Source organism: Martes martes (genome assembly GCF_963455335.1).
Source record: "Martes martes genome assembly, chromosome: 17".
Taxonomy (NCBI): domain Eukaryota; kingdom Metazoa; phylum Chordata; class Mammalia; order Carnivora; family Mustelidae; genus Martes; species Martes martes.
Genome location: NC_137905.1, coordinates 18,060,602 through 18,084,303, shown reverse-complemented (window position 1 = coordinate 18,084,303; position 23,702 = coordinate 18,060,602). Strand labels below are relative to the sequence as shown.

Here is a 23,702-nt window from a genome sequence, read left to right as displayed (position 1 = left end):
TGTGTGCACAAGTAGGGGGAGGGGTGGGGGGAGAGGACAAGGGAGAAGCAGACTCCTCACTGAGCAGGGAGCCCAACATGTGGCTTGATCCCAGGACCCTGAGATCATGACTTGAGCTGAAGGCAGATGCTTCACTGACTGAGCCACCCAGGCGCCCCTGAATCTCAAAACTTGTAACTTATTTTTTTCCTTTCTTTCATGCTATATATAGTCAGTTAGAAAAATCTCTATAGGGAAGGATTTATTGCATTCATCCCTCTCTGTTTCTATTTTCTGTTTATGTTTTTACTTCCATTCTAATTTAAATTTTCAGTACACATGATGTTAGTACTTAGTGCATCGGCCTCTTAGCTGATTTCCATGATTCTTTTCCTTCCTTCATTGAGCCTTCATTGATTTTTATCATATGCTTCCCAGCATCCTTTTTATTATAAATAAATTTCTGCCTTTTAAAGTCTTCACTAATTTCTTTAAATAAAATCTTTTAAAAAAATAATAAAATTCAGGGGCACCTGGGTGGCTCAATGGGTTAAGCCTCTGCCTTCGCCTCAGGTCATGATCTCAGGGTCCTGGGATCGAGTCCCACATTGGGCTCTCTGCTCAGGAGGGAGCCTGCTTCCCCATCTCTGCCTGCCTCTCTGCCTACTTGTGATTTCTCTCTCTCTGTGTCAAATAATTAAATAAAATCTTTAAAATTAAATTAAAAAGTCTTTACTAATTTCTTGAAGTTTAATACATGCCACTTTGTTCTTTATTTTGTTGTCATCTATATAGTATTGGCTGAAGCAGTGATATTCAATATGGATATTTCCATAATGGATCTTCAGTTAAAAGAGGAAGGGGTTGGGGCACTTGGGTGGCTCAGTGGGTTAAAGCCTCTGCCTTCGGCTCAGGTCATGATCTCATGGTCCTGGGATCGAGCCCCGCGTCTGGGCTCTCTGCTCAGCAGGGAGCCTGCTTTCCTCCCTCTCTCTCTCTGCCTGCCTCTCTGCCTACTTGTGATCTCTGTCAAATAAATAAAATCTTAAAAAAAAAAAAAGAGGAAGGGGTAGAGGTAGAAGACAAAGTTTCTGCCTTTTTGGAACTTATACGGTACTGAGGAAAACAGATAATAAATCTGTAACACATTTTTTTTTAAAAGATTTATTTGCGAGAGAGAGAGAAAGAGAGCGAGCAAGCACACACACACATGCCTAGTGGGGTGCGGAGCTGAGGGAGAGGGAGGGAGAGAATCTCAAGCAGACTCCCTGCAGAGCTGTGAGCCTGACCTGGGGCTTGATCTCAAAACCCTGAGATCATGACCTGAGCAGAAATCAAGAGTCACATACTTAACCAACTGAGCCACCCAGGTGCTCCTATAACATACCTTTTGTAGTGATCCATACTATGAAAAATAATAAAAAAGTGAAGGGGACAGTGATATGGTATTTAGGTAGGGTGGTCTTCTCTGAGGAGCTGACCTTTGAGTATGGAACTGAAGGAGTGAGGTAATAATGAAGATCAGAGGAAAGAATGTTCCAGAGTGATAAAGTATGAAATATGAAAGCCTTGAGGTTAGGAATAAGCGTGGGTTTCGTCAAGCAATAAGGCCAGGATGGTTAGAGCAGACTGTGGAAGGGAAAAGAGTAAGAGAAGGTAAGGCAACAAGTTAGCCAGGGCTCAAATCACATAGGCCTTATAAATCACCACAGGGCATTTGGATTTAGTTGAGTGTTGGAAGGAAGCCATTAGAGACTTCTGAGCAGGGCATGAAATTATCTAGTTAACGTTTGTTCTGTCTCCTGACAGCAAATAGCCTGTATGAGAGCAAGAGCAAGAACAGGGAGAATAGTTGTAAGGCTATTGCCATGGTCCAGGCTTTAATTTCTTCTCTATAAATGTTACAGTCCTGAAAACCATCCTAGGTCAATTATACTACCCCAGAATAGGCAGAAATCTTCATGTCCTTTCCTGGGTTAGAGGATAATCAATTATGATGTTGCTTAGTTACAAATTCCACTATAGATTCATGAATGGACAAGCAGGGGGAGTGAAGTGTTCACCTGAAAGACCTCATAGTAGACTAGAACTCCTACATACTTGAATTCTGACTACATTACATACCTAGAAACACGGACGTAGACTAGTAGCTAGTATTTATCACTGCCTACATGACAACACTGTATTAGGCATTTTATATTTGATACCATGTATCAGGATAATTTATAAACCATAGTACAGAAAGAGAGGAGAATATTTCTTAAAGGGTATTATAAAATCTCTGGCTTCAAGCTATGTGGTGTGGAACACTGTCCAGCCATCCAACCCAGTACTGCTATAGTGAAGGCATCACTGACACTGTGACTCATGACCGTAACTTGTGGCAGGGCTAGGGCTGAGTGCTGGAAACTCCACTGCTGCCTTGAAGAGCCGGACACCTCCTCCAGTATGTGTATTGAAAAATAGATTTTATGCAACCTACATTATTATGTCTTTCCCTTGCGGGTTTAATGGATTAAAGCAGCCATGGAACAAGTCTTTCTCCCAGTTGGTGGCTAAAAGTAGGAGTGGAGATTACTGAGACACATCTTTCTGAAACTTGTAGGACCACCAAGTGTGAGGAAACCACTATCTCAAAGCAGGGGAATCAGACTAAGGCTGCAGCAAAGCCCAGACATAGCTTAAGAATTTGTTACCTGACAAAAGAAATAGCATGCTTTTTTATGGAGGTAAATACTTTCCTACTTGAGTCTCTAGAAGTCTCTTGAATACAAAATGTTCAGGATATGTTCAGCAATACACACACAAAAAAGAAAGTGTGATCCACAATAAAAAGAAAAGCAATCAGTAAGAGCGGACCCAGACATGGTCTAGATCTCTCTCCATCTATATTGGAGTTATCAGAAAGAGTCTTCAATAATAGCCATGATAAAATGCTGAACCATCTAGTAGAAAACGTAAGCTACATATGTGAAGAGATGGAGGGATTTCAGTAGAGATATGAAAAAAAATTTTAATTGAATGGATAAGGACAAAGATACAGTATTTATATTTCTATTTCTAATATAAACAAAAATTCTTAACTAAAACTAACAAACCATAACCAACAGCACAGTAAAGGGGATAATACATCATTGCCAAGTGGAATTTATCCCAAAAATGCAAAAGGTGGCCCAACACAGGAAAATCAATTGATAGGATACACCACATTTAACAGAAGGGATAAAAAATACATGATCATTTCAGTTGACACAGAAAAGGCATCTGACAAAATTTAATAGCCTTTCATTTAAACCCCCCCCCACACACACACACAAACTGGGAAAGGGGGAAAATTCCTTACCATGAAAGGTCATTTATGAAAAGCCCACAGCTAACATCATACTTAATTAATCGTAAAAGCCTGAAAGCTTTCTCCTTAAGATTAGGAAGAAGGATGCTTACTTTCACCACTGCTATTCAGCATTTGTGTTGGGAGTTCTAGCCAGAACTATTAGACAATAAAAGAAATAGAAGGCATTTGAATTGGAAAGGAAGAGTTAAGACTGTCTCTATTCATAGATGATATGTTCCTGTATATAGAAAATCTAAAATCATCCACAAGAAGACTACAGAGCTAGTAAACACAGCACTTCCGGGTGGAAGATCAGCATACGCTCAGCATTTGTGTGTCTCTACCACTAATGAGCAACCTGAAGAGGAAATTTAAAAAGCGATTCCATTTACAGTAGCATCTAAAGGAATTAAGTACTTAGGAATGAACTGAACCAAGGAGGTGTCAAAGTATGTACACTGAAAACTATAAAATATTGCTGAAAGAAAAATGTAGATGGAAACATAAAAATAAAATTTAAGCATATGTAAAATAAAAACAGATATCTGTGTTTGTAGATAGGAAGCCTTAACATTATTAATCCATCAGTACTGCCCAAGCAATCTATAGATTCAGTGCTATACTTAGACCAAAATTCCAACTGCCTTTTTTGCTGAATGGAAAAGCATATTTTTAGATTCATATGGAACTGCGAAAGGTCTCAAATAGGCAAAACAGTCCTAAAAAAGAGTTGGAGGACTTACTTTCCTGACTTGTAACTTACTACAAAACTATAGCATTTCAAACACTGTGGTACTGGCATAAAAACAGACCAATGAAATAAAAGACAAAGCCCCAAAATAAGCCCTTAACATATCTGGTCAGTTCATTTTCTGTAGGATGCCAAGACTATTCAGTGGGGGAAGGGACAATCTTTTCAACAAATGGTGCTGGGAAAACTGGATATCTGCATGCAAAATAATGTAGTTGATCCCTTGCCTTACATCATATACAAAAATAAACTCAAAATAGATCAAGGACCTAAATGTGAGACCTAAAGCTATAAAACTCTTAGAAGGAACCATTGGGGGAAGCCTTCTTGACATTGGATTTGGAAATGGTTTCTCAAGTATGGCACCAAAAGTATAAGCAGCAAAAGACAAAACAGGTAAATTGGACTCCATCAAATTTAAAAACTTTCACGTATCAAAGGACACTACTAAGAAAGTGAAAAAAACTACAGAATGAGAGAGAATATTTGTAAATCATGTATCTGCAAGGGATTAATTCAGATTATATAAAGAACCCCCAACTCAAAAACATCAAAACAAAAACAGATACACACCCAAATGTACCCCCAAAGAATCTTGAATTTTTGTTTTTTTGTTTAAGCAGTCACTTAACTTGGTTGGAGTCAACCTGTAAAATGTGTCTTCTGTGGTTGGTGGCAGCTTATAATCTCATTTCAGTTATGTTAGCCTTACATTCCTTGGGATCTGACATGTTCATAGGTGGTTCCCAGGTCAACCAAACGATTGGGCAAAGTTTATATATATAATTTGGAGCTTCCCTTCTCCGGCTGTCTCCTTTCTGGGATTTCCCTCTTACTCTCCAGGAGCTGTGGTTGTCCTATTCTTCAGGCCCTTCAGACTTCAGATTTTCTTTTTTTCTTTTTTCTTTTTTTTAAGATTTTATTAATTTTATTTGAGAGAGAAGGAGAACACGAGTGGGGGGAAGAGCAGAAGGAAAGGCAGGTTCCCCACAGAGCAGGGACCCCAACGTGCAGCTCAATCCCAGGACCCTGAGATCTTGACCTGAGCTGAAGACAGACACTTAACGGACTGAGCCACCCAGGCGCCCCAGACTAGATTTTCTGTAGGAGTTTCAGCCACTTTGTAAGGCATGGACTCTGGTCTTCTCTCAGGTTAAAAGCCTTAAAAACAGGAAACACACTTTTTGTTACTCTCTTCTTAAAAGTGTCAGTTTGCTTCCAGTATATGCTTATGTTGGTTACCCTCCATGGTTTCAAGTCATTCTTTATGTTCCAGTTTTTAATTGTTACCTGCATGATGATGTGTCATACTGATGCTGTTCAGCCATCAGATTGGATAGGGGAGTCTCCCTAAGTGCCAAATGTATACTTTAAGGCTCTGTTTCTTTTATTTCCCTACTTCTTTGTGGTCACTTTTTTTTTTTTTTTTTTTTTTTTTAACCTCCAGCACCTCCTGGTCCTCCCTCTGTAGACTTTTCTTCACCTCAATAATAGTGAAGGAAGAATACCAGAAAATGTCAGGTAGCCCAGCCTGTTAAGTCAGTTGAAATTTTAAGTTGGTAACATATCTAATAGCCTTTTTGAGATTCTTCTAAAACAAACTCTGATTTTAACAGCCTGTTAGAGGAGCTTCCTGCACACCAAAGTCTTTTAAGTCTGATCTGGATGGTTAATGTTGCCTGGCAAAGAGAATCATCATTCCTTTTGGTTCTTCATAGCATTCTGTAAGAAGGCTTTATAAAATTTTTATTGTTCTAGATATTTATACAGGAAAAAGCCCTCATCCCTTTGTAACATATTCCAACATTTTATAACTCATAAACTTCTGAAATGTGGAAGATTATTCACTTATTTTTCTTACTGTTATCTTTTTGAAATAACATTTTCTGTATCAATAATATGTTACAAATATAACAGACTTACTATTCTAAGCTTATTGTAAATACATGGATAATGAATTGTATTTTTCCATTTGTTCTTCCTAATTAGCTCCTGGGCTATAATGAAAAGCCGATAAATCTACAGATGTTTATTGGAACAGCAGATGACCGATATTTACGACCTCATGCATTTTACCAGGTGCATCGAATCACTGGGAAGACTGTTGCTACTGCAAGTCAAGAGATAATAATTGCCAGCACAAAGGTTCTGGAAATTCCCCTTCTTCCTGAAAACAATATGTCAGCCAGGTATCTTGAAACATACCTCAAAATGGACAGTTCTTTTTTTTTTCTTTTTTCCCTAAAACAACTTTCAGAAAAAAACGTATTTCTTTTTATAGTACAGAAATGAAGTATTCATTGTTCTAAATTAACTGAATAACATTATGTAAATAATCATAGTATATTTTCTAAGATTGGTAGCAAATTTCCAGAAAAGAAATTCAGTTCACCCAAACTTTATGAACCATCTAGGACCAGCCAAGCGTTATATTAAATGATAGAGAAAAATATATATGGACTTTTTTCAAGTTGCTCACAGTCTAATAAGATAGACGGTAATAATTGCAATACAGTTATTATAATTGTTAAATTTCCTTAAGGAAAACTTTGACTCTATCTCCAGGTGTCCTGTTTGACTCATTTCCAAACAAAATGAGGTAGCTAGCTTCTGAATGAGAATGCTTTAGAGTTTTGTTCAAGTTAGGATTATATGCAGTTTATTATATGTTAGATTGTATGTTAGAAGATGAGTGGCTTAAACACTAGACATTTAGTTCTTTATTCCACAACAGAAATACACAGGCATTTTAGGACTAGCACAATGTCTCCATAAGTCATTGGGGCTCCAAACTCTTTGTATTTTTTCTTCTCTGCTATTTTAACATGTGGCTTCTATCCCCGAGATACAGAATGGCTACTAGAGCTCTAGCCATCACAACTGTAGTCCCAGAAGGAATAAGGAGGAAGGGTAAATGAAAACTTCCATCTGAGCTAGCCACTTTTTTATGTTATGTTGTATTATGTTATGTTATATTATTTATATATATTTTTTAAGTAAGCTCTTTGCCCTATGTGGGGCGTGAAATCACAACCCTGAGACCAAGAGTCACGTGCTTTACTGAGCCAGCCAGGTGCCCCCTGAATTTGCCTCTTTGAAGAGCTTGTCACAGGGGAGCCTGGGTGGCTCGGATGGTTAAGTGTCTGCCATTGGCTCAGGTCATAAACCTGGGTTCCTGGGATTGAGCCCCATATCAGTCTCCCTGCTTGGCGAGGGGCCTGCTTCTCCTCTCCTTCTACTGCTCCACCTGCTTGTGCTGTCTCTCATACTCTCTCTCTCTGTCAAACCAATAAATAAATGTTATTTTAAAAATAAATAAAAAAATAATAAAGACTTGTCACAGAAACCTACCCAACACATCTCATTGTTCATCCTTGTATGTAAGGAACATCTGGGATTTTTTGTTTTGTTTTCTTTCTACTTGAGTACATTGCTATCTCTAACAATGAGAGAAAAGGGGGGGAAGGAAATTTAGTATGCAACTTTTAATTGGTCCCAACTAGGCATTTTAAAGTTACAGTGAGGTTTGTTACATAGATTGTTTCAAACTATGGTATCGACCTTTCTTAAAATGACAGTAACATGGGGTGCCTGGGTGGCTCAGTGCGTTAAGTGTCTGCCTTCAGCTCAGGTCATGATCCCAGGGTTCTGGGATCGAGCCCTGTGCCTGGCTCCTTGCTCAGCAGGGAGCCTGCTTCCTCTTCTCTCTATCCCTTCCTGCTGCTCATGCTCTCTCTCTCTCCCTCTTTCCCTCTCTCTCTCTCTCAGACAAATAAAAAATCTTAAAAAAAAAAAAAATGACAGTAACATCCATTCCAGACTATTGCGAAAACACATACATAAAATAGGATTTTGGTCTCTAGCTCTCTTCCTTTAAATTTATACTTAAATAACTTTTTGGGTAAGCTGCATATACGCCTGAAGGCATACCAGTTTGTGATATAATTCTGTTATTAGAAAATAAGAATTGCTGGGCACTGTGTGGCTCAGTTGGTTAAGCATCTGCCTTCAGCTCATGTCATGATCCCCTGGGTCCTGGGATCGAGTCCTGCATTGGGACTGCTCTTTGGGGAGCCTGCTTCTCCCTCCGCCTCTCCCTCCCCTCTCTCTCCTCTCATGAATAAATAAAGAAAATCTTTAAAAAAAAAAAAGAATTGTATTAAGAAATAAACAGTTATTATGGCTCAGTTGGTGAAGCATCCGACTCTTGATTTTCGGCACATTGGGTTTAGTAAGGAGTCTGCTTATCCCTCTCCCTCCTCCTTTGCCCCTCCCTGTACACACATTCTTTCTGTCTAAAATAAATAAATAAAATCTTTATTTAAAAAAAAAAAGGAAGAAAAAAGAGAAAAAAAGAAAGAACTTACCTTGTCAACTTTTTCCCCTTGTTACCTGTTACTAGAAAGACAAGTTAATATAAATTGATATAAAACCTACTTTGTTTACATGGATGGTACTCAATAACCCAACCCAGTTCTCTGCCTCCAAGCACCCTATTTGACCCATTTTCAAATAAGTGAAGTGGCTAACCACTGAATGAGAATGCGTGCATGTGAGCTTCTTCCCTTTTACTCTAGGGTCTTACTTTTTCATTTAGCATCAAAAGCATATGAATATACAGTTGTAATAGCTGCAGAGATGAATTTAAAACTCAGTTGAACCATCTTTTTTCTAAGAACTCAAAAAATTGATCCCTATAAGATAGTTTGCAGGCCATGTTTCCATTTGTTCTTCTGGATATTAAAAGCACTGGACTTAAATCAAGTTCAATAGAAAGTCACCAGAAGCTTCTTAAACTTCTTAACTTTGTTTTGTTTTGTACTTTTTAAAAAAGATTTTATTTTTGGGGTGCCTGGGTGGCTCAGTGGGTTAAGCCGCTGCCTTCGGCTCGGGTTGTGATCTCAGGGTCCTGGGATCGAGTCCCACATTGGGCTCTCTGCTCAGTGGGGAGCCTGCTTCCCTCTCTCGCTCTGCCCGCCTCTCTGTCTACTTGTGATCTCTCTCTGTCAAATAAATAGATGAAATCTTAAAAAAAAAAAATTTAAAGATTTTATTTTTTTATTTGATAGAGAGGGAGCCCTAGCAGGAGGAGCAGAGGGAGAGGAGAAACAGGCTCCCTGCTGAGCAAAGAGCCCAATGTGGGGCTCGATCCCAGGACCCCGGAATCATGACCTGAGCTGAAGTCAGACGCTTAACCGACTGAGCCACCCAAGCACCCCATACTTCTTAACTTTGTCTGAAGGATAGAATAAGAAATATCCATATGAATAATTTCATAATCTGAAAAACCACTGTTAAAGAAAATTAGCTTTTAAGTTGCTCGTTATTACATATATTCATATACACAGAATCTTTTCAAGTTAAAGGGAGAAAGCTGGTATTTCCTGATGGCGTGGTAGGTTTTGCTTTACCAGACAAGGAGAGATGTATAAAAACTTACCACATTTATTTTTGCCTTGTTCTCCGGAAGTTCACAGTCAAGTTCGGTTATAGTAATTATAGTAATTTGTATAACCCTAAATTTGGAATATATTTATTTCCTGTTCCTTCTGTTGAAAGCTTTTTTTCTGTTTTCCTTTACCTAATTTGTATTTATGTTGTAAAATGCCTCATCCTTTCTAAAAATAATGTATAAATCAATAAACAAAAAAGAGTACACAAGTTTCTAAAATTTATTTTCAAGAAATTGGGAAAGCTTCACATACCAAATAATGTGAGAAAATCAGCTAAACATATCTATCTTATCCTTTTCCCATCTACTAGCATATGGAACAGGCTATAGTCATGACTCCTGTCCCTTCCCCAAGAGGATATGGCATATATTGCCTGCCTGGATCAGACCAGAAAGCAAAAGCTGCAGAAATACTATTGTTACTAGTTACATGCAGCTAGTGCCCTCATCGCACCCTGTCAGGTACACACCTGAGCTTTCTCTAGCCATTCTGTCCACCCTGGCCTGTTAGATTAGGGACAGGAATTCTGTAAGAAGGCTTGTGGCAACATTGTGTGTGTCCAGAAAAGGGTTGAATAAGAAGCAACTAGGAGGGGTACCTGGGTGGCTTAATTGGTGAAGCATCTGAGTCTTTGATTTCAGTGCAAGTTGTGATTTCAGGGTTTTGAAATTGAGCCTGGATTTAGGCTTCACACTCAGCAGGGTGTCTACTTGAGATACTCTCTCTCCCTCTTCCTCTGCCCCCGCTTTCCTGCTTGTGCTCACTTGCTCTCTCAAATAAATAAACCTTTAAAAAAAAAAAAAGCAACTAAGAAGTTACACAAACCTAAGGAAACTTCTTCCCTGTATCTTAGCTTATAGAGCAGCTGATGAATGAGCCTGTTTTACCTAATAACTAATTATGAGGAAAAGCTACAGTTATTGAATGTAGTATAGTGTCAGATAATGGTAGATAAATAATTTATGAATGATAAGACCATCATTGTTCAAAATAATTTATGTGTAAGTAAGTTATAGGTGTGTGTTAAATGACTCTTATTCTCTAAAAACACTAAGGTGGAGAAAGCTTGGCAGATATTCCCCTTGTTTTACCTACTGTCCCACAGGCGTGGTCATTTCAGTCCTAATTTATTTTGAATGTGTAAGACTCTTTATTTAAGACCATTATACTAACTCATTGCTGTAAGCACCCTACAAGATACTTTAAATATAGAATGCCAGTATTCATTGCCTTATCCTACTCAAAACTCCTCCCTGTTTTAAAACTAGATGAATATGGATATGGCGGTATTATACTCTGACCTAAAATATAGTTATGTATTGGGGGTACCTGGGTAGCTCAGTTGGTTAAGCCTCCGACTCTTGATTTCTGCTCAGGTCATGGTCTCAGGGTGGTGAGATCAAACCCCGTGTTCGCCTCCACCCTAGGAGGGAGTCTGCTTCTCCTCCTCCTCCCTCTGCCCCCTCCCCTTGCTTGTTTCTCTCTCTCTCTCTCTCTATCTCTCTCAAATAAATGAATAAATCTTAAAAAAGGAGGGGGCACCTGGGTGATCAGTCAGTTAGGCATTTGTCTGCCTTCAGCTCAGGTCATAATCCCAGGGTTCTGGGTTGGAGTCCCACATCCGGTTCCCTGCTCAGCAGGGAGTCTGCTTCTCTCTGCCTCTGCCCCCTTTTCCCCCTTCCTTACTCCCCCACTGCTTGTGCTCTCTTGCATGCTCTCTCTCAGGTAAATAAATAAAATCTTTTAAAAAATTGAGAAGTAAATACATTTTTTTTAAAAAAGATAAAAAATAAGGGACTCCTGGGTGGCTCAGTCAGTTAAGTGTCTGCCTTCCAAAAGGGTCATGGTCCCAGGGTCCTGGGATTGGTCCCCCCCGTTGGGCTCTCTGCTGAGCAAGAAGCCTGCTTCTCCCTCTCACTGCAGCTCCCCCTGCTTGTACTTTCTCTCTCTGTGTCAAGTGGGTAAATAAAATCTTAGAAAAAAAATCTTAAGGGCGCCTAGGTGGTTCAGTGGGTTAAGCCTCTGTCTTGGGCTCAGGTCATGGTCTCAGGGTCCTGAGATTGAGCCCCGCATCGGGCGCTCTGCTCAGCAGGGAGCCTGCTTCCCCCTCTTTCTCAGCCTGCCTCTCTGCCTACTTGTGATCTCTCTCTCTCCATCAAATAAATAAATAAAATCTTTAAAAAAGATCTTAAAAAAATTAAAAGATAAAAAATAAAATATAGTCATACTTGTAAACAAAATAATAGTTATTTTTATTCCTCTGTGTGGTTTTCTTGTTGGTTCAGTCTTTTCCTGCATTTTGTAGCCAGAGGTATATTGTGGGGTTTTTTTTTTTTTTTTTAAGATTTTATTTATTTATTTGACAGAGAGAGAGCAAGCACAGGTAGGGGAATCAGTAGAGAGAGACGCTGTCTCCGCACTGAGCAGAGAGCCCAACGTGGGGGTCCATCCCACGACCTGGGATCAGAAGGCAGACGCTTATCCAACTGAGCCACCAGGTGCCCCGTGTAGCCAGAGTTTTAAGATTGTCATTTCTGATGCTCATTCTATATCTTCTCTTAGAAACAGCTCTCTGCTAAAATACCTTCCCTTGGTTCATCTAAGTGTCTCAGGTCAGTAGAGCATGTGACTCTTGATTTCAGTGTTGAGAGTTTGAGCCCTATGATGGGGGTAGAGTTTAAAATAAAATAGTACATACATATATTTATATAAAATACCTTTCCTCATAACTCAGTAAAATGATAATCTCTGGTATTTCTTTCCCCTTAATGACTTACATTGGCATGTTAAGATGAATAATCATAGGGTGCCTGAGTGGCTCAGTTGTTAAGCATATGCCTTTGGCTCGGGTCATGATCCTAGCGTTCTGGGATCAAGCCCCACACTGGGGCTTCTCCCTTTCCAGCTCCCCCGTGCTTGTGTTCCCTCTCACTATTATCTCTATCTGTCATAAATAAATAAAATCATTAACAAAACAAAAAAAGATGAATAATCACTACCTCATACAATTTGATCAATACTGGTTGAGCTAAAGTGCAGGTGTTCAATATTAGTTAAATATAATTCATTATCCTTTGGGACGCCTGGGTGGCTCAGTTGGTTGGACGACTGCCTTCGGCTCAGGTCATGATCCTGGAGTCCCGGGATCGAGTCCCACATCGGGCTCCCAGCTCCACAGGGAGTCTGCTTCTCCCTCTGACCTTCTCCTCGCTCATGCTCTCTTTCACTGTCTCGCTCTCAAATAAATAAATAAAATCTTTAAAAATATATATATAATTCATTATCCTTAAATGGCAAATACTTATTTTCAAAAGTGTTTCCTTTTTTTGAAATTTCTTCTGTGTCTTTCTGATCATGAAAATATTCATCCTTTTGAGATTCTCTGTTGTGCTTTATTCCTTCTTATCTTGAGAACCTAGTTCACTAACACATATTGTCCTCACAGCAACTGCTGCATGCTCTGGGCAATGAGCACCAGAGTTGGGACTCTTGGTAGATAAACCAAAAGGACGATGACAAGGAATACCACAAGAGAGAGTAAACTCTAACTAGAATGTTGATTATTAAGTTACCTGTGTGCTTTCTTCTTTAAATTTGTGAATAAGGGGTACCTGGGTGGCTCAGTCGTAAGCATCTGCTCAGAGAAGAACCACAAAAACTTAGTGTGTTTATGCTACAGCTTTATTTATAACAGCAAAATACTGGAAACCCTGTTAAAGCACTGATGAAATCAATTCTGATATGATATAGTTACATGTAGGTACCAACATGGGAAAAGGTCCTAGTAAAAAAAAGTAAGGAGCAGGGATGCCTGGGTGGCTCAGTCGTTAAGCATTTCCATTTGGTTCGGGTCATGATCCCAGGGTCCTGAGATCGAGCCCTGCATCGGGCTTCCTGCTCAGTGGGAAGCCTGCTTCTCCCTCTCCCACTCCTCCTGCTTGTGTTCCCTCTCTTGCTGTGTCTCTGTCATGCAAATAAATAAAATCTTAAAAAAAAATGTGAATACAAACATATGTTGTAGGTACTGTTGTTTCCTACCATGATTGTGAGTTAAGCAGCCGTACAAGTAATACATTTTGAAGATAATGAAATGTTAGACCTTAAATACCAAAACGTTAATTTTATATGTGCATATTTTAGAAATGAATCTTAGAATCTTAGTCTGATGGATTGTTTTTACTAATTAACATAGCACTAGAAAAGTCTAAATATGCTATTAATGACTGATTTGTAGTCCTACAAGTGAATCTTTTCTGGCCTGGTTACTTTTATAGAATTTAACCATCTTTTTACTTTGTGTTTCACTTATCTAGTTTTGTAAAACAAACCACTCTAATAATTTCATGGCTCAAAGTAATAGCTGTTCATTATTTTCATGATTCTTAAGGTTGGCTGGACTCAGCTGGTCCATTCATGTGGTGGCAGCTGGGATCACTCATGCCCCTGAATTCAGCCAGAAGCTCAACTGTGTTTCAAACATCCAAGATGGTTGGATGTGGCTGGAATAGTTGAAGATTGTCTTGGCCTTTCTTTCCACTTTGCTAATTGGACTTCATGGTGGCTCAGGGCTCTAAGAGAGCAAAAGTGGAAGTTATGAGGCTTAAATGGTGGGCCCAGGACTTAACCCTCATAACTTCCACTGTATCAATTGGTTACATTCTCTTGGTCAAAGCAAATCATAAGACCAGCTTTCAAAGGGAGTACCTAGGTATTCTACCTCTTGATGCGAGAAGTGGCATGCAGGTACAAGAATGGGGAAGAATTATTAACAGCCATCTTTTTAGACAATCTACCACGCTTACCATTATATGTTTGTCCTTGAAAATACTTTTATTTTTTTTTATTTTTTATTTTTTTAAAGATTTTATTTATTTATTTGACAGAGAGAGAGAGAGATCACAAGTAGGCAGAGAGGCAGGCGGAGAGAGAGGGGGAAGCAGGCTCCCTGCTGAGCAGAGAGTCCGATGCGGGGCTCGATCCCAGGACCCTGAGATCATGACCTGAGCCGAAGGCAGAGGCTTTAACCCACTGAGCCACCCAGGCGCCCCTGAAAATACTTTTAATCTCAAAATTGACATAGGAGAAAATAGCAGTCATACTTTTTTTTTTTTTTTTTTAAGTGGGCTCCATGTCAAGGTGGGCTTGAGCTCATGATTCTGAGTTCAAGACCTGAGCTGAGATCAAGAGTCAGACCCTTAACCAACTGAGCCACTGCGGCACTTCATACATTTTTCTTTTTTGATCTGATTTTAGGTAGTGATAGTTCTTCCCTGCTAGGTTGAGCTAAGTTGTTGAGGACCACTAAATATCAGTAAGCAAATAAAATTTGTATATTTTTCTCCCTAGTATTGACTGTGCAGGTATTTTGAAACTCCGCAATTCAGATATAGAACTTCGAAAAGGAGAAACTGATATTGGCAGAAAAAATACTAGAGTACGACTCGTGTTCCGTGTGCACATCCCACAGCCCAATGGAAAAGTCCTTTCTCTGCAGACAGCTTCCATACCTGTTGAGTGCTGTAAGTGAGCTTGTGATGTTTTCAGATTTTGCTTATAATAAGCCATTTTCTGTTTTGCTTATAATGTAATATTTGGATCAAAAGTATAAATTGAGGCACAGAGATTAGATATCTAATGTGATTTTCTTGTATGGAAGTAAGCTGCTTGTTTAGGTGGGAGGAGTGCTGATTTTGGAGTTAGGAAATGGGTTCTCATGATAATTTGACCATAGGTAACTGTGCCTATAATTGTGCCTATAAACAAATTCTCTTGACCACAGTTTTCTTATCTATAAGAAAAGAAGATGGGCTTGATGACATCTGAGAACCAGTTGAAGCTATGGTTCTGATACTAAGTATTCCTTGGTCACCCTTGTTTAATTAAAATGTGAGCCTTCTTGTTGGAAGATGCCTATCTCTGCAAGCTGACGCCTCAGCTAAATAAAGACTTTTAGGAGTTTATTTTTTGGTTCGTTCGTTTTGTCATTAATCTATTTACATCCAATTGAGAAAATGAATCCCACCCCCCACCCCCACCCCCCAATTTACAAGGGCAAGAAATGAGAATAGGCCCTAGAACTTGGTGCCTACTCAAGCCCTGGAGAACTGTGAACCTCTGGCAGGTTAGCTGGTAGGACTGGAGTTTTGAGACTGCTATTTAGATGTTTAGGGCATAGACTTGGAAGTGTTCTAATTCCATGTCTTAATTTTGTGTAGGAGGAAACTGAGGCACAAGTATCTGAAGTACTCCTTCAAGCTTATTTGCTTGCTGGTGAGAGCTGTGCCTAGAACACAGGTTTTCCTAGTGCTCTTTCAGTTATACCATTTTATTTCTGTCAAACACATGCATTCCTGATTTGGGATCAAACCTATTGCATTAACTTTCTGTGCTCCTTTGTTCTGTTTGTTGAATTGCACTACTACTTTATTATTTCCCAGTTGGCTCTGGGAATCACTGAGCAAATCCATGGTAATAGAATTCACTGTAGAAGTAGTTTTGTATTTTAATAGACAATACAGGTACATGCTACAAAATTCAAAAAATACAGAGTGAAAACAAATTTCCAGGTCAACTATTTCTGCTTCTTAGAAGCAGCTGTCATTGCCATTGTTCTTATTATCATCCCAGACTAGTCTGTGCCAATATAAGCATATGTGTCTCTATTTTTTAGCAAAGTTCAATTATTTAAGTTGATAGAGTAATTCGAATTTTTGAGATGAAGTTATTATAAAATGATTTTCTATTTTTTCTTTAAGTTTATTAATTCAGTATGTGATTATTGTTGCGAATATGGAAATGCAGAATGGTGCAAAGAGTAGTATGGAAATCTTTTGTAATACCACTGCCCTGAAGTAGTCACTATTAACCTTTTTAACATTTTTTTCTTTTTTTTTCATATATATATATGAAAAAGATATATATATTTTTGAGTTGAATGTACCTGGTTAGTATGCCTTTGCCATTTGTTGAACACAATTTTGCTGTTTCTTTGAATGTACCTGCGGTGGCTAGTTTCCACCATAAATATCTAAAACTTGAAATAGTCTGCATCTTAGGCCAGCCAGTGCTTGTTTTCATTTCCCTTCTCTTTGAGCCATTTGGAACATAAGTATTTTCTGAGGTCTAAGTTAGTGCTCAGTACTTTCCAAGTTGTAGTTGATCCTAAATCCCAGACCCATCTCCTATGAAAAGGGTCTGTTTTAACATATTCTTTGAGTGGGGCAGTGATCCCAATTCACATACATTTTGTAGCTTGGTATTAAATACTTGGGAGAGCCAAGAGCCATAGTGAACTGGCTATGTGTGCTTCCTAAAGGTATTCAAGTTTAAATTTCTTTAAAATGTTCTAGCCAAACAAAACATAGCTGACCCTCAAAGCCACCAATTTTCCACCCACGAAATAGAACTAAAAGTAGACCAGTTTTCCAGCTGTGAAGAAGAGCACATAATTCATATTTTTTATTTGTTTTAATCCAGAGAAACCTAATTAGGCATTTGGCAAGAAGAAACCTTACAGAACCTAAGCAGTCAGAAGAAGTATAATCTGTAGCTTAAAGCTCAGACAGTTAAAAAAACAAAGAAAAGAAAACTCAAATAGAATCTCACAAAATGTAACAATTTGAAATCAGTCAATATCAGAGAAAGGTGACCAAGGTCACCGTTTATAAAAGTTGGTAATTTAAAGACTGGCCTTAAGCCATTAAGAAAAACTATGTTTCACATACCCTGGCAAGAAAGAGTGCAGTGCACTGTAGAAACATTTACTTCCATTTTTTAAAATTCAGTGTGTACTTCATGTATGCTTCAGTTATTTAGAAAATTACCCAGAATGGAATCCTGTTGTCACAGTGATGACCTATATATTTTCTTGAGGAAAGAGCTAATTTTTTTCCTTTAGAGACTTGTCTTCTTTTAATTGTATGCAATATAATTACATATGTTTGCATTGATTTGCTTTATATAGTTACATTAGATTTATCAGTTTTAATAGTTGTATGGAAAAAATGTATTGAAGACAAGCTAAAAGGAGAAAAGTGGATGAAATTAGTGTTTTGAAGTCAATATGAAGTTGTAGACATTGACTAATTTTTCTCTATTGATTTCTTCATAGTTGTAAGAAAATTCTTTAGAAATCACACAAATCTAATAAATCTATTTTGTTTTCTAAATAATAGTGGATATTGCTACCATTGTCTCAAACTTTAAAAGCCCACAGTTTGCTTCTCTTTATTTTTATTGTATAGCTTGAATTTATCATTTATGTATGGAATATTTTAAACTAATATTTTGTTTCTTCTTAACTTGTAAAAAAACAGCTCAGCGGTCTGCTCAAGAACTTCCTCATATTGAGAAGTACAGTATCAACAGTTGTTCTGTAAATGGAGGTCATGAAATGATTGTGACTGGATCTAATTTTCTTCCAGAATCCAAAATCATTTTTCTTGAAAAAGGACAAGGTAAGTAAGATTTAGTTGATTGACCTCAAAATAAGGGGTAGAAGGGATAAAATAAGTTATTCAGATGTTTCACTAATATTAATCACAAAATTGTTTTCCTAAAGCTACGGACATCATTTACACAGATTTTTTTTTGTAAGCCATACATTTCTTAAATTTTCATATAAATGTTGAATTCTCATTAAGGATGTTTCAAAAGTAGTATTTCTACTCCTTTGTATACATATGCTACTCAAGAGAATTGACAGTATGTTGCACAGAAACGAATATTTACAGCCACATTATTCATAATAGCCAAAATGGGAACAACCCAAATGATCATAACTGTTATGTGGATAAACAAACTGGGGCCTATCCATATAATGGGATATTAATCAGCCATAAAAAAGAATAAAGTACTGATTCATAACACACCACGAATGAACCTTAAAAACATGCTAAGTGAAAGGAGTCAGCACACAATGTCCCAAATCAGTAATCCATAAAGACAGAAAGTAGATTAGTGGTTGCCACTGGAGGGAGGGGAATGACTGTTAATGGGCCTGGGGTTTCTGGAATTAGGTAGTGATGGTGGTTGTAGAGCCCTGCGAACATACTAAAAACCTCTCAATGTTATACTTTAAAAGGGTGAATTTTATGTATTTTATATATGAATATACAAATTATGTAATTTTCAGAAATGTAGAAGAATCCTGGGACTATCAGGATGTTTGATTTAGCCCTTCTTGAGCATATTTAAAACAGTTTTCCATTAAGCTCCTGGAGGATAGGTACTACCTCTACAAAGAAACAAAAAACCAGTACCTCCCCCATCTCACACAGTGTCCCAGGAACCTGCGGGGTGGTGGAGGTGCATGAAAAAACAAAACATTTTCCATCAATTATTCCTTCTGATTTTCTAAAGCATTTTTAAAGTCGTGAAATACCTTTTTATAAGAAGAATATAACACATACTCATACCTCCTACCGAGTTTAAGAAGTAAGACATTTATCTCAGAAGGCCTCTTGAAACCCCTTCCCAAATGGATTCTACTCCTAAATCAATCCATGTTTTTCTTTATAGTTTTTATGTATTTTCTCTAGTGTTAGACTATGTATAACATTGCATGTATTCTTCTGAAAATTGCTTTTTTCAGAGGTCAACATTAATGTTTTAAGATTGATCCATGTAATAGAAGATCTTTCATTTTCACTTCTTTATAGTTTTACTGTATGAATTGCACAGTTTATTATGTTTCCTCACTGGATATTTGGGCTGTATCCAGGTTTTGACATTACCAAACAATAACTAACAGTGCTGCCGTGAACATTTTAGTGCTTATCACCTGGTGAACATAAATAAGAATGTCATAATTCTTTTTTTTTTTTAAAGATTTATTTATTTATTTATTTGACAGACAGAGATCACAGGTAGGCAGAGAAGCAGGCAAAGAAAGAGGAAGGGAAGCAGGCTCCCCGCTGAGCAGAGAGAGCCCGATGTGGGGCTCGATCCTAGGACCCTGGGATCATGACCCGAGCCAAAGGCAGAGGCTTTACCCCCTGAGCCACCCAGGCGCCCCAAGAATATCATAATTCTTATATTTTGTTTGTCTGGTAGGTGTAAAATGGTATCTTGAACTTTGATTTTGAAATTGCCTGACATTTATTGAGGGTGTTATGGGTCATTCATGTATCCTTTTTTGTGTAATATCTGCTGATGGTTTTTGCCCATTTTTTTCCATTGATACAGTTTTCATTTTCTTACTGCCTTATGAGATTGTTTATGCATTCTGGATATCAAAGTGAGTTGGTAAAGTACCTCACTTTTTCCCACTCCTTAAGTGTGTGTCATATAATTTTACTTTCCTTTGAACGTGTAACTGAGCTCATTTCTGAAACCTTCAGGGCTGGGGGCTTTGTGGGACTATTGGTTTCTGCTATAATTCTATTCATGGGCATAGGGACCATTTAAGTTTATTTCTTCTTGAGTTATTTTTTGTGATTTATACTTTTCCGGGTTTAAAAAAAAAAAAAAAGGCAAACCTTCAGTCTGTTTCACCTCTACTCTTACGTTGTTACCACATTGACAATACTTCTGACTCCAGATGTGTGGGTTTCCCATATATCAACCAATTCTTTGACATGAACTGGATGTTCTTTTTTTTTTTTTTTTGAAGACTTTATTTATTTATTTACTTGACACAGAGAGACACACAAGAGAGGGGGAGTGTGAAAGGGAGAAACAGGCTCCCCGCTAAGTAGGGAGCCAAATGCGAGGCTCCATCCCAGGACTCCTGGATCATGACCTGAGCTGAAGACAGACGCTTAACAACTGAGCCACCCAGGCGCCCTGAACTGGATGTTCTTAATTAAATTTAATTCTGACAGTGTCTGGAGTTAGCTCAGACCACAGCTTAAGGGCTCAGTACCGTAAGACTGCCCCCTACTTCAAATGCCAATCGAAAGCAGTAGGTGCCCAGTTGCCCACAACATCTTTCTGACTTGGCTACAAATCAGAGGTTCCCATTACCCCCATCTTGGATTTGATCATTTGGTAAAGCAGAACTCAGAGCAATACGTACTTATATTTACCAGTTTACTATGTAATAAAGAATATCATAAAGGATACAGGTGAACAACCAGGTGGAAGAGATGCGTGGAGTAAGGTATATGGAAGTGGGTGCAGAGCTTCTCTATCTTATGGACATGCCACTATCCCAGCTACCTCCATGTGTTTGACAACCCAGAAGTTCCCCCAGTCTTTGGAGTAATTTAGTATTTTTATGGAGGCTTCACCACACAGGCTTGACTGATTATTCCATTTCCAGCCCCTCTCCCCTCTCTGGAGAATGGAGGTGGGACTGAATATTCCAAGGTTCTAATCATGGCTTGGTCTTTTGGTGACGAGCCACCATCCAAGGGCCCACCAGACGTCACCTCCTTAGAACAAGAGATAGTTCTGTCACCCAGGAAATTCCAAGGGATTTAAGACCTCTGTGTCAGGAACTGGGGTCAAACACCAAATACAGGGCACCTGGGTGGCTCAGTTGGTCAAGCATCTGCCTTTGGCTTAGGTCATGATCCCAGAGTCCTGGGATCGAGTCCCACATCGGGCTTCTCGCTGAGCAGGGATTCTGCTTCTCCCTCTACCTATCCCCCCTGCTCATGATCTTTCTCAAATAAATAAATAAATAAAATCTTAAAAAAAAAAAATAAAGACCAAATACAAGAACAAAAGGTATTCCTTGTGCTGTTCGTATCACTTAGGAAATCATAAGAATTTTAGGAGCATTGGGATGCCTGCGTGGCTTAGTTGGTTAAATATCGGCCTTCGGCTTAGGTCATGATCCCAGGGTTCTGGGATCTAGTCCCATGTCAGGTTTCTTGCTCAGCAGGGGGCCCGCTTCCCCCTCTGCCTGCCACATCCTCTGCTTTGGAGTGTGAGCGCTGTCTCTCTCTCTCTTTCTCTCTCTCTCTAACAAATAGAATCTTTAAAAGAATGTTTTAAGGAACTTTAGGAGTTTTATCCCAGGAACCAGAGGCAGAGACCAATATATATTTTCACTATTATTTCACACAAGGATTTTATTTATTTCACTCAGTTTTCAAATTTGTTGACATTAATTTGGTTATAATACTGTATTTCTGCATCTGGAATTATATCCCTTTTAAAAAATGCATTCTGCTGTTATTTATTTGTGCCATCTCTGGTTTTTTAGCCAGGGTTTCCAGAGTACTTTGACTTTATTGATCCTTTCAGTTAGTATTTGTTTTCTGTTTCCCTAGTTTCTGTGTTTTTTTTCCTTTTCACTTTTTGGGGGCTTAATATGTTTCTTTTTCTTAATTTAAATGGTAATCTCATTTGTTTTTCATCCTTTCCTCTTTTTAAAACTTAAGTATTTAAGGCTATACATTACTTTCGTTGCCTCTTATAATTTCAACACCTTTTTTTTCCCTGAATACTTTTTCTTAGGGTTTAAGTAAGTTTAAATCTTTTCATACTAAGCCATTCCCATTTGGTTGACTCTGACATCCTCATAAGCTGTCATTTTATTTCTTTCATTTATCATCCAGCCTCTCAAAAAGGTAATGTTATCACCTTTATTTCCTTACCTGCTACTTACTCTTTCATTTTCTGTATTTTTTTTTTATAAATTTTTTTTATTTTTTTATTTTAATAAACATATAATGTATTTTTATCCCCAGGGGTACAGGTCTGTGAATCGCCAGGTTTACACATTTCACAGCACTCATCATAGCACATACCCTCCCCATGTCCATATTCATTTTCTATATTGAAACATAACCTAATCAGCTACCCACACTTCTCCTTGACAGTCTTTTCTTTCTTGGCCTTTGTGTGATTGTATTTACCTGGTTCTTGGCACATTTTTAACTGTCCCCACTCATCTTTTTTTAATCAGTTTTTCTGGCCCTTAAATATAGATGTTTCCCAAGGTTCTGTGGTTCAGCTTTCTTTTCATTATGTTCCTTCATTCTAGGAAATTTCATCAGTCATCATATCTCCATCTATAACCACATTATTTTTTTTAAACTCCTCTTATGTGCTTTTTACCCACCAAATACTGCGTAGATGGCCCACTGATAACTTAAAATATAAAATCACATCAGACGTAACAAACCAGTTTGTTTCACTGGGTCCCCCAACTTGATTAATAATGTTATATCTTCCTGTTCTTAGGTGGGAAACCATATTTTTCCATGTGTTTTTCCCCTTTAAAATTCACTTCCCGGGCTCATTCTTTAAACGTCTGCCTTCAGCTCAGGTCATGGTCCTAGGATCGAGCCCCACACCAGGCTCCCTGTTTGGCAGGAAGCCTGCTTCTCCCTCTCCCACTTCCCCTGTTTGTGTTCCCTCTCTCGCTGTCTGTCTGTCAAATAAACAAAATCTTTTAAAAATTAAAAAAAAACAAAAACAAAAAATAAAATTCACTTCCTTCCAACTCCTTTGATCCTGACCCATACCTGCCTGTCTTCAAGAAGTATCAGTTCTGTATCACAGTTTATTAATTCACCAATTATTTATGAAGCATCTGTTACATCACAGACACTAGTCTAGGCATTGGGAATATAATGGTGAATAAAATCGTACGGTTGCTTGCTTTGATGGCCTACATTCTAGTGGGGAAGCAGACAATAAATATAAAGATATAAGTGAACAAGATAATTCTAGATAAAGGTACTATGAATTAAGAGGGCAAAGTGATTGTAACTGAATATTGATTTATATCAGGTGTCAAGGAAAGTCCTGCAGCATTAATATTTTAAGCAAAAGAAGTGTAAGGAAGAGATAATATCTCAGAGCTGCCCCTTTCCATTATAAAAATTCATTTGTGCCTGAATATAATAAATGTGTGTATATGTAAGGCAGTTTCATTATAGAATTCCTTTATTTTGAGTGCTTTTAGTTTAAATTGAATCATGTTAAATGGTAGCAATTACTGGTTTCAGATAAGATGCGGCTGTGAATATGTAACTCCCATTCTGAAAGCACCATCAGTAATCCCTTCATATTTTAGGCCCCTTGACATGGCATTTAGGTCACGATCTACTGCCTTTCTTTCCAGCCTTATTTCTTACTCCTCCCTGAGTCAACACAGCTGTTTATGGTTCCTTGTATTGTGTAGTTTCTTGCCATCTTGGCTTTCCTCGTGCCCGCTCTTCTGCCTAGACCTCTCCCCCAGGCCCTGTCACTTGAATTCCACCTTATTTTTAAGCCTCAGTTCAAG

General features: G+C 38.3%; 1 protein-coding gene across 1 annotated transcript in view; it reads left to right on the top strand.

Moving 5' to 3' along the window:
• NFATC3 (nuclear factor of activated T cells 3) overlaps positions 1-23,702 on the top strand; it is a 125,597-nt gene that overhangs the window by 57,938 nt on the left and 43,957 nt on the right. The window contains 3 exon segments of the mRNA XM_080828223.1: positions 6,054-6,253; positions 14,864-15,036; positions 17,833-17,973. Coding sequence (XP_080684349.1) covers positions 6,054-6,253; positions 14,864-15,036; positions 17,833-17,973 — 514 coding nt within the window.